General features: G+C 39.7%; 1 protein-coding gene across 19 annotated transcripts in view; it reads left to right on the forward strand.

The window, feature by feature from the left end:
• DST (dystonin) overlaps window positions 1–12,394 on the forward strand; it is a 480,723-nt gene that overhangs the window by 55,919 nt on the left and 412,410 nt on the right. For all 19 annotated transcript variants that reach the window (XM_072832497.1, XM_072832507.1, XM_072832502.1 and 16 more), the window contains exon 3: window positions 1,802–2,002. In XM_072832497.1, the coding sequence (XP_072688598.1) occupies window positions 1,802–2,002 (201 nt within the window). The remainder of the gene's footprint in view (window positions 1–1,801; window positions 2,003–12,394) is intronic.

The following is a 12,394-nucleotide window of genomic DNA, read 5'->3' on the forward strand; positions in this document are numbered from 1 at the left end:
TTCTGCTTCTCCCCTTGAAATTCTTAACCTCCATTTTTTAAATGCTTTTACTGCAGTCTTTAAGTTTTATTTATTTAAAAATTTTATTTACTCATGAGAGACACACACACACACACACACAGAGAAGCAGAGACATAGGCAGAGGGAGAAGCAGGCTCCCTGATCCCAGGTCCTGGAATCATGCCCTGAGCCCAAGGCATTAACCACTAAGCCACCCAAGTGCCCTTTATTATACACCTTTTAAAAGTCCTAAGACCGTTGGGGTGCCTAGGTGGCTCAGAGGATTAAGCATCTGACTCTTTCAGCTAAGGTCTTGATCTCAGCATCATGAGTTCAAGTCCCATGTTAGGCTCCACGCCCAGTGTGGAGTATACTTTAAAAAAACATTCGAGGGGATCCCTGAGTGGCTCAGCGGTTTAGCGCCTGCCTTTGGCCCAGGGCGCGATCCTGTAGTCCCAGGATCGAGTCCCTTGTCGGGCTCCCTGCATGGAGCCTGCTTCTCCCTCTGCCTGTGTCTCTGCCTCTCTCTCTCTGTGTCTATCATGAATAAATAAATCTTAAAAAAAAAAAAAACATTAGAAGGACCCACAACCTCACCGAAGCCCACCGTGGAGCATTTAACACTCCCCTACCCTCTAATTTCCCACCATACTTCGTGCATAGCTCATATGCTCATCCTTGTGTTGTGATATAATGTTTCCTATTGCTGCATAAATATGTTACCCACCCATCTATCACTTTACTTATTCATTCATTCCTTGTGTTGTTTCCCTTGCCTGGAATATAAATTCTGTTCATTCTTCAAATGCCACCCACACAACTAAGTCAAATATAGACTATTTTCGGTTTCATTCATTGATTGCTCCTCTGAGATCTGCCAGCACTGTGTCCTCAACTGCCCATTTTAACTCTTAATTACACGTGCCAGAATATATATGAATTTCTGCTCTTTGGGAAATTGTAAGCTATATGAGGACAGAGATCATTTTATGTAATTCTTTGATATTTTCCAAACTCATGCATTCTCAAATGCTTAATGTGGTTTAACTGAGCTTGTACTCATTCCTTTATTGCATTGCCTCCACTTAGTTTAGAATTTTCACTTTTTGGTGTTTTGTGATGATGTTTTACCTTCCTGCTTTCCTGCCTTCAGAGTCTGCTCTCAGGAATGCAGGGTGACACTTTGCCATGTAACAATATGCAGCCCTGCTCCTTTATGAGCCTTCATGCCCAAGTGGAAATAGCCCTCCTTTACACGTAGTCTGATGTAAATACACATAAGTAAAGCAATGTTCTTACCTGCTGTTTTTTTTTTTAAACTGGCTTTACTGAATTATTATTATTTTAAAAGATTTATGTATTTATTTGAGAGAGAGAGAGGGTGTGCATGTGTGCATGAGGTGGGGAAGGGGTAAAGAGAGAGGCAGAGGTAGAGAGAGAATCTCAAGCAGACTCTCTGCTGAATACAGAGTCAGATGCCAGGCTCCATCCCAGGACCCTGAGATCATGACCTGAGCTGAAACCAAGAGTCAGATGCTTAACTGGCTGAGCCACCCAGGGGCCCCTGGCTTTACTGAATTAAAAGCATGTTTTATTGTAGGGTCACTCTGGGCTCTGAGACACTGAGGTGCTTCACAGAATACATAAGCTTGTGGTTTGAGCCTCCTTCTACATCAGAAATGTAAAAGGATCTCATTGAGCTTGGTGACTTTTGAAGCTCTTTGTATAAGTAGCCCTATAGACTGACCAGAAAATAACTCAATACAAATCTGGACTTGTTTGGGTTTGTGTTCCACTACAGGGATTCAGAGCAAGCCCTCGGCATCTTAGAAGACGAGCAGCAGCGGCTGCGGCTGCTCGCCTGGAAGAAGCCAAGCCTGTGGTGGAAGTTCACCATCAAAGTGAGCAAGAGATTTCTGTGAGGAAACGAAGAATCAAGAAAAATAGCCGAGTCCAACCAGAATTCTATCACTCCATTCAAGGTGCTTCAACCAGAAGACCTGTAAGTAGAGAACTTTTATAAGGATATTAAATCCATGGTATGACAGTTCTTTTAGTTTTAAAACATTGTCAGATTAAATCATCAGGTTACTCTATTGTTGTTTCCCTCAGTAAGTGCTCTGAACCCATATGAATTCCAGGAAGGAGTGTGATTTCACAGAAAGTGCTGGACCAGAGAGTTGTCAAAGAAGCCAGAGCTGGCCACTGCAGATGGGGTGATTTAAAAACTGGTGAATTCTAAGCTATATTAGAGCGAGGGTCGAGAATGAGAGCAGGGGCCATAGAGTCAGTAAGCTGAGATACAATAATGATGAGATCCGAGCTGATGAAGAGGGGCAACAAGAAGCCAGTATCAGCATAAGAGAAGTAGAGGACAGAAAGGTAAGGCTGGAATCTGGGGCGGTAGCTGAGCTCCAACGGGAGGTGTCTCTTTGGCCCATAAGGCTGGTACTGGCCTCTGTAGCCAGCCAGGGCGACAGTAAGTGTGCTAGCCTTCTCAGATTTGGCCTTTGTTTTGGTCCAAGGCAGCAAGCAGCATTGTCCTTTTCTAACCAAATGCTGTGTCTCTGTTGGCTGCAGCTACCTTACCTGGAAATTTGGGCTCACACGGAGCCCAGAGAGACCACATTCTTCTGTGTGCTCTGATATTTCTTCTTGGTTCGGGTTCTCACACATGGACTTTTTTCCCAGGTTGTGATGGTTACAGATTTGGGGGTTAGAAAATGCCACTGTAAAATTTTCCAAAAAATATTTCATAACTGAAATAATTTTACATTGCTTTAGCATTAAAAAGACTTTTCCCTGTGGTTCACTCCTATGTTGTGGGGAGCCTGTTTTTGTGATCTCTCATGCTAACCTAGGGGAACCACCAAGATTTGACTTGATAATAGGTTTTTGTAAATTATTATGACAGAACTGCCCTTCTGTGGGGGAAACTGTGCTGCTGGCAAAGTGGAGGTTGCTAGAAGGCCAGGAGAATATCTGACTCAGTGAATAGGCCAGTGACAATGGCAAGAAGCTAAATTCCTTTATAGGAAAGGTCCTGTGTATCTTGGACCAATGGTAAAATAAGCTTATATTTAGAGATGAGAGTCTTCTTTTCAATGGTTTAATGAAACAAACTGTGTAGAATTTGGTATCTATGTGATATTTAATATGAAGTGGTAGGAAAAATTATTCATTTAATAAACATGAGCTTTTTTATATAGGAAATAAGGGATACATAGGTATATATTAATAACTGACAGTTCTTGAGGATTCACTGTATAATAGGACTCACTTAATGACCCTGTGAAGTAGGTGTTGTTATTATTACCATTTTATGGAAGATGACACTGAGGCTCAGAGATTATAAATAATAGGCCCAGGTTTAACTAGCTGTTTGTGATAGAGTCTAAGATTTGGATTTAAGCAGCCTGTTCTAGAACCCAAGCACTTAGCTCTCCAACCTGTCACCTTCTTCTACATGGGCTCTAGGAACTCACAGCTGAGTCAGTGGACTGACATGCAAACAAGGAAATCTGATGCATGTCTGTGTTATGAAAATGCTATTGTGCAGTTATGAACAGGGACTATGGAAGCACTGTGAATGGTCAGAAATATTTAGAGGGAAGCAGATGCCTGAGATTAGTCCTGAAAAATGGATTTATCAGGTGGAAAGTGGAGGTAGGTATCTCTGATGAGAAGATCCTTGTACAAAAGCACAGAGGTATGAAAAGGTATGGCATTCTCAAGGAACAGCTGGAGGTGGTGCTGGTAGATGAGACTGGTTGAGTCAGGCAGGGCTAGATCCTAAGGTATTATATATTATGCTAAATAGTTGAATTTATCTTCTGTGATTGGGATCTGTTGAAGGTAAACAAAAGGCACATTGGTTCTCTTGCTCAGAATCTAGCTAATTCCTTGCAGCTTCTAATCTTCCCATGAGGCTCAGGTTTTATAAGTGATTATTGTCACACTTTAGAAACCCTCAACCACCATTATTGTCTCATGAGCACTGTATGTAATTGCCTTGGGTAATAAGATGTAATCCTCTGTGACTTTGAAATTGGTATCCACTTTGTCTTTGAATGCCTATCTTCTCTGTTTGCCTGGTGAATTACAGTTCGCCCCTTAAGATTGACTCATAACCAAGCAATTTGTTCAAGAAAGTCTTTTCTGATCCTTTCTATCATAGTGAGATACTTTTTGTTTTGATCCCCAGTACTTTGTACAGATCTCCTACATAGCAATTATTCAAGTGAAAAAAATCAGGCCCTGTAGGAAAATGGACATGGGTTCAAGTTCTGCTCTGTGTAACTGGAAAGACACAGGTAGCATGCTAAGAGAATTTAACTGAAGAGAGTTTAATGAAAGGACTATTTGTAAAGGTGTGGGCAGGGCTCAGGTACTCTGCTAACCTTCAAGAGAAGCCTGCCTGTCTACCATTCCTAGCCCAAATAGGCAGCAGATGGCACTGGTCTTACTGGGTCCTGGTAAGAATTGCTGAGGCCATGAAAGAGGAGCTATGCAGGGAGCCTGATGTGGGACTCGATCCCAGGGCCCTGGGATCACGACCTGAGTCAAAGGCAGACGCTCAACCACTGAGCCGCCCAGGTGCCCTTTGCCATGCATTTTATTGATCCTCTCTTTTTGTTGTAGGGAGTAACAAGAGTCTTTCTATCTCTTGGTTTCTCATGCGCACCTGTTAATATATAACAACACTTAGCCTTAAGAAGTATTTAGGTGTTTGTGTTGGGGGTGGGATGAGGGGAAATTAAAATTTTAGAGCACTTGCAAATAATCAGGGACAGAGTCCATTCCTGTTACATCTCATTAATTCCAGTTTTTCATACAGTGCATTTCCTTGTGACTTAGAATTTCTGAGACTTTCTCACGGAGGTGCAAGAATATCTGATTAAAGATTGCTTGTGCTCCCAGGTCATAGCCCAAGCTGTAGCTTGCTCCCCCTGCTGGCAAAACTTTGGCCCATGAGGCTCCCACCACAAGTAACTGGATTATTAAGCCTGATAATTTTGACTCAGGAATTAGAGAACAGGTAGGCTTAACACAGATAACTAGTGGTTCTGCTTTCTGAAATGGTAAACACTGAAGAAGAAGAAGGTTTGAGCTGCTGAGTCAAAATCAAATTTCCAATTTGGATATGTTCAGGTTATAAATCTCTGTTGGAGGGGCACCTGGGTGGCTCAGTTGGTTAAGCCTCCAACTCTTGGTTTCGGCTCAGGTTGTGATCTCATGCGCTGTGATCTCATGGGTCTCAAGATCAAGCCCTATATCAGGCTCCTTGCTCAGATGGGAGTCGGCTTGAAGATTTTCTCCCTCTGCCCCTATCTCCACTTGCTTGTGCACTCATTGTAAAGCTGCAAGGTATTTTGGAACACTGCATAGTTTTAATTTTTTAAAAATTAGTATTAACAGGATTTCAGGTCATCTTTGTAGTTGGGAACTTGCTACAGTGTGGAAAAGCTAACTACACATCCTTGAGCTCATTAAAAATATAGCAGGATGTTTCTCTGTTCCTTTCCTGCTTAGATTATTAAATGGTCTTCCCCTTCCTTTTCAAATATGTAGGACCAGGAGCCCAGCTTTATTTGCATAACCTTAGGACACTTCCCTTTCAGTGGAAAGCTTGACTGTACAGCTCATACCTTACTTTGGCTTAATTAATTGGCAAATACAAAGCTTCTAAAGGAAATGTTTGTTTCCTTTTCTCTTTGGAATTCTAGAGAGTGAGTTATTTTTTTTAAAGATTTTATTTATTTATTCACAAGAGACAGAGAGAGAGGCAGGGACACAGTTAGAGGGAGAAGCAGGCTCCATGCAGGAAGCCCAATGTGGGACTTGATCCTGGGACCCTGGGATCACGCCCTGAGCTAAAGGGAGACGCTCAACCACTGAGCCACCCAGGCGTCCCTAGAGAGTGAATTAAACTAATAAAGTCAAATTTCTTTTGCTAACTGCCTCAAAAGGATTTACTGAATTACACCCCAGCAACTTACTGAGTCTGCTGTGATTTGCTATGCCTCCCTTACATAATCTTACAAAAGATTTCATTTACTATAAATTTGTTAACAATAGGTATAAGAATAATGGATGTACAGAAGCATGCAAGGTAGGTGGATTGTTAAATGAACAGTGCTAATACAGATAGAATTTAATTTCTCAAACATCATGAAACCAGGATTAACTTGGTGAAGGGATTCGTGTGCTTTGCTTGGAGAAAAATAAACATATCTTTCTAACTTGTGATTCTTTCCCAGGTCAGCATTTCGACTACAGCAAGGCCTGTTACTATTCCTTTTAAATCTTTCTCATCTGCTGGGTTACCTATTGTCTTAAAAACTTTTAATTCGGGATCCCTGGGTGGCGCAGCGGTTTAGCGCCTGCCTTTGGCCCGGGGCGCGATCCTGGAGACCCGGTGTCGAATCCCACGTCGGGCTCCCGGTGCATGGAGCCTGCTTCTCCCTCTGCCTATGTCTCTGCCTCTCTCTCTCTCTCTCTCTCTCTCTCTCTCTCTCTGTGTGACTATCATAAATAAATAAAAAACAAAAAAACTTTTAATTCTTTCAGCTCCGAGCAAAGGAAGCTTGAAGAAAACTCAAGTATTAGACTGTTAGGTAGCCACTTATACCTCCAAAATTTTCCTGAACAACTGTAGATCAAAGGACTGAAAAGAAAGCCCTTTCAAAGATGGTCTTTAAATGGTGTTGGGAAATGTGGGTGGGTATAAATTCCTTTATTTTAAAGAACACCCTTGTAGCTTCCTTTGGAATTCTGTTTGGCATTTAACAGCTCTTTGCCTGTGGTTACTGCTTGATCTTTGTCCTCAATCCCCTGGGTTATAATAGAAAACCCTTCCTTGTATCCTCTGTGAAGAAGGAGCAGCTTGGCCTATCTGCTACTATGTTACTGTCAGTCCTTGGGAATCAAAATGTTAAAGTTTGATGGGGTCTTAGAGCTTATCTGATTCAGAGCTTCCCCTAATGCAAGATTTACTTCATTCCAGTGGTAAGATCACCCATTGTTAGATATCTCTAAAGTAGCAAGTTAGTTGTACTTGGAGTAAAAAAGTTATTTGTTTTCTAGATTCATAGTTCTATTTCCATAGACCTTTTGTCCTAGATGTATCTCTCAACCTTTCTACATAGTACCTTTGGTACACTCCTTTAAACCACCTCCTGGTGAGTGGCAAGGTTCTGTCTGGTTTCTCCCTGTGGTCCCACCCTCTTCCACCACCTTCCCGCCACCCCCTCAGCTGATGATTATGGTTCAAGAAAATCAAACTATGGAAATTGAATATATCCAAAGAGAGCTTAGTTTGTTCCTTGGGCGAAGGGAGGTCAGTTCTTAAAATGACAGTAATGTTTCAGGAAAATTATTGCTTTGCAGTAGTGGCACTTTGTAGTTAAATAGCACTTCCTATTTTTTTTTTTAAAGCATGTTCATATTCATTATGTTATTTAATCTGCACAACCAACTTGTGCATTGGGTAGGACACACATTTTTTCTTAAGACTTTTTATTTGTTTATTCATGAGAGACACACAGAGAGAGGCAGAGACATAGGCAGAGGGAGAAGCAGGCTTCCCACAGGGAGCCCGATGCGAGACTCGATCCTCGATCCTCAGACTCCAGGATCATGACCTGAGCGAAAGGCAGACACTCAACCACTGAGCCACTCAGGTACCCTGGGCATACACTGTTAACCCAGTCTGGCAGAACTGAGTCTCAGCGAGTAAGGGACTGACCCAAAGTTATCAGTCTAGATAAAGACAGACATCACTTATCCCCGTAATCTGTTTGGGTGAGCTCTGACTCAGATAATACCTGGGGAGTTTGGTCAGATATTAAGGGACAAAAATATAGATTCCAGTAGGCTGTAGGAATTACTCATTTTCTCAACCTGATTCATTCCCAGGGAGTATTAGTTATATATTTTTGAGAGCCTGCTCACCCTATGCATTGTCTGTACTGGCCACCCTAAGGTATCAATGTATTGGCAAGTCTGCTTTGGTCTAATACTACCTAGTTCATGCCACAGCCTTCATACATCTTGCTCACCTATCAAATGGTAAAGTAGGCAATTGACTCTGTTGCTGGGGAATATCACTGACTTATCAGCATTGATTCCCACTATGTATAGCTCAGCAACACTAAGATAAATGAAAATTAGATACTTAATTTAATCTGGTGTTAAAATTAAGTTGAAATATTCTTGTGCATTATAACTGGAAATGTAAAATGGTGCAGCTGCTATGGAAAATAGTATGACAGTTCCTCAAAAAACTTAAAATAAAATTACCATAGGATCTAGCCATCCCACTTCTTAATATATAATCAAGAGAATTGAGAGCAGAGACTCAAAGAGATATGTGTACACCCATGTTTATGGTAACATTACTTATACTAGTCAAAACGTAGAAGCAACATTGGACAATGCAGGTTTGAACTGCACAGGTCCACTTATATGTGGGGATTTTTTTTTATATGGATACATTGGAGAATTTTTTTGGAGATATGCAACAATTTGAAAAAACTCGTAGATAAACTCATGGCTTAGTAATACTGAAAAAATTAAGAAAAGTTAGGGATTATTGTAAGAATACAGTATATAATAGATGCACAAAACATATGCTGATCAACTATTTCTTATAGGTAAGGCTTCCAGTCAACATCAGGCTATTAGTAAAGTTTTGGGGGAGTCAAAGTTATATGTGGATTTTGAATGTGTGGGAAGTTGGTGCTCCTAACTCTTGTGTTGTTAGGACTTAAATATGCAATGGAATATTACTCAGCCTTAAAAAGTAAGGAAATTCTGACACATACCACAATATAGGTGAACCTCGTGGGCATTATATTAAGTGAAAAAAGCTAGTCACAAATAAAGAATCCATACTGTATGATTATACTTCTGTGAAATACTTAGAATAGCAAAATCATAGTGACAGAAAGTAAAGTGGTGGTTGCCAGGGACTGATGGGAAGAGAGAATGGGGAGTTGTTTAACTGGAACAGTTTTTATTAGTTTTGCAAGATGAAGAGAGTTCTGAAGTGGATGGTAGTGATGGTTGCACAACAGCATGAATATACGTAAAACTACTGAACTGTACACTAAGAAAAGGTTAAGATGATAAATTTTGTGTTTTGTGTATTTTACTGCAATTAAGGAGAAATTGAGTTTAAACAACAACTGCAGGCAAGGAGGCAGAAGAATAAGAATAATGGTTAATAGAATAAGGGCTCCAATGATAACATCAGAGGAGATTTACACTTAGCTTATTTAATTTGATTTATTTTTTTAAAGATTTTTTTTATTTATTTGAGAGAGAGAGAGAGAGAGAGAGAGTGAGTGAGTGGGGGAAGGGGCAGAAGGAGAAAGGAGAGTGAGAGAGAATCTCAAGCACAGACTGTCTCTCAGAGGACAGAGCCAGACACAGGGCTCGATCTTGCGACCCTGAGATCATGACCTGAGCCAAAACCAAGAGTCAGTTGCTTAACCAACTAAGCCACACAGGCGCCCCCATTTAGCTTATTTTAAATAAAATTATCATGAAGTATGAACAGCACAAGGTACAGAAGAGATAATTACAAGTAGTAAATGCCAAGAAAAGGACTGAATTGCTAATTGCTAACTGCACACATATTCTTGTGTGCACGGTATGGGCATGATGATAGATTGAATATCAGATGGCAAGACATATTTCATATAAGTGAAAGTTGGTATCATTACTCTTAAAAATGGAAACTACTTAGAGTATAAATTATTATTTGAGGTTTTAAAGGCTATTGTATGATCATTTGCATATGAATTAAACATGGAATGAACAGTATTGTTCTAAAACAATGTCAACTTGATATTAATTTGAAAGATTGTATTATTTCATGATCAATTTCTATTCTGTATCAAAAAACATTAGAAACTTTATTTAGCAGATAGATATGTTGATATTATTAGTAGCCGGGATTTTCAGGGGGAGAGAGAAGAGTTGCAGGTATAAAATCAGAGCTAAATTCCTGTTATCCTAAAATTGAGTTGGAAATATCAGTTTGACCTCATAATGGATGTTTTCATTAAAAGAATTATTTCCTTGTTCTGTTTCCACTGAACAGGTCTAGAAACAATGACCAATCCAGTAGTAATGCCCTTATCATAGTATCCTAATATCATTTCTTAGGGAAACAAACTAATGCTCTGTCTTTGGTAGGGGTTTTTCAATGAGAACCTGAGGAGAGGGGACAGTCTTATGAAAGTGATTTATTGAAGGAGAGCTCTCAGGAGGAGAATAAGGGAAGCAGGATAGGGCGAGGGGCAAAAGCTAATAAGCATGGACAAAGGCTTGGCTGGAGACTAATTTCAGCCTGGACTTACATTGGGCTCTAGTGCATGAATTACCCCCTAGAGTTAGTCTCAACTTGAAGTGACCCTTTAGTTCCTCAGTTCAGTTAGTCACTGGCCATGGGCTGCCGGGATGGGGGTGTGAGGAATCTGGGTGTAGCCCAGGGGAGTTCCTTGAAAAAGGGGCAGATATGAGCCGTTAGTAGTCAATATTAGCAGCAGCTGGGAGTGTACTGGCTGCGTGGAGGGGATCAAGTCGAAGCATCCTCAGCAGCCATCACAGACTCCTAGGAGAGATGGCTGATCCAGATCTGGAACAAGAAATGTAGAATGAACGTGGAGCATCCTGTCAAACCAGAAAGCAAGGAAGCATCAAAGATTACTGAGGTCTTGTCAGAAGGACCAAGGGTCAACTAGGAGAGGTTCCTACTGCCTGATCAGTAAGAATAATGATCACAGTGGATTGGCACACATCAATATATTTAGAATCCATGAATTTATGATATTTAAAAAAAACTCACCTGATTAGAGTGATCTTTGGAAAATGCTAAATGAACCAAGTCACTTTTCTGAAAAGTGGTAAAGGGAAAGGAATCAAGCATTGTCTTGTCTTTGCTATAAGAATTATTTTATATGGTAATCAAATAATTGTTGAGGGATAAAAGCATGATGAAATTTGAATGTCACCATTTTGCAAACCCTAATGAAAGAATGAACCAAGCCAGTGATCATCAGTGACTTTTTACCCCACAAGAGAGGCAGCCACACATTGTGTGCCTTGTATAACACTTAAGAAATATTCTTGCAAAAAACACTGAACCTACATCAGATCAAACCACTAGTTCTAATTACAGATTTACACAAAACAGGACAGAGGAATATGTTGAATGATTTACTGAAGATACGGTTAGTAAAATCCAGATTTTACTGTGGAAAACCTTAGGACAAACAGTAATTTCTTCAACAAACATTACAAGAAACAAAAAGCAGGAGGGGTAATCTGTAGAATAAAAGAGTTTAAAGAGGCTTATCAATTAGATGTAATGTGTAGGCCTTGTTTGAATGAACAGACTGAATGTAAAAGGAGAATTCTTGAGAAAATTGGGGACTAACCAGATATTTGATATTAGGAAATTGATACTAATGTTTGAGATTGGTAATGGTATTGTGATTTTGTTAAAAGCAGGCCATATCTTTTAGAGAGATGGAGTGAAGTATTTAGTAATGAAATATTAAGATCCCTGGGATCCACTGGGAATCCAGTGGGGTGGAGGAGGAAATGTGGGTAGAATTTAGTCCTAACAACACTGACCAGGACTTAGTAATTGCTAAAGGTGGGCAATGTGTAAATGAGAGTTCCTTATACTTTGTTATTATATAAGCCTGAAATGTCCCGTAATGAAAGGTTTAAGACATTAAAAAAAGTGAAACACGTATTTATGTGAAATTTATATCATCAACACTTTGCTTTAAGTTCCTCTTGTGGCTTTTGTTTTTCATAGAGTGAACTAAATTATTTTAATAACATTTCCAGATTTTAGGTATTTACTATTAAGGAGGTTTTTAGAAAGACAGAAGGGGGCAATGTTCCCATGGCTATCTTTTAATGCTTTTATTTCTTTTAACAAGACTATTGTTTATTTGTCAGCGTTTTACTGAGAACATTTTATAATAGCATGTTAGTGAATGCTGTAAAAGTGTGCTATTATTTAAAATTTAACAATGTAAAATAGGTGAAGAATTATATAGGCATATTCTTCCATTTAAATATCTGAAAACTGATTTTCTCTGAGATTGCTGTTTTTGTTCTTGGTAGATTTATTGATATGAAAATAGAACCATTATTAAAACAAAACTGACCCAAAAGGCAACATGCTGTCACACTGCTTGATTTTGTCTTGCTGAAACTCAAGTGATACCTAGTTTTAAAAACTTTTTTCATGGTAAATAGAATTCTTCCATTACAGTTATAAATTTATTCCAGCAGATTATACTTATATCTTCTTACAGAGCTCATGAAATTTTGATGATGGTGGAAATGAAAGCTATTGAACTGCCTA

The sequence above is a fragment of the Canis lupus genome, chromosome 7 (genome assembly GCF_048164855.1).
Source record: "Canis lupus baileyi chromosome 7, mCanLup2.hap1, whole genome shotgun sequence".
Lineage (NCBI taxonomy): Eukaryota > Metazoa > Chordata > Mammalia > Carnivora > Canidae > Canis > Canis lupus.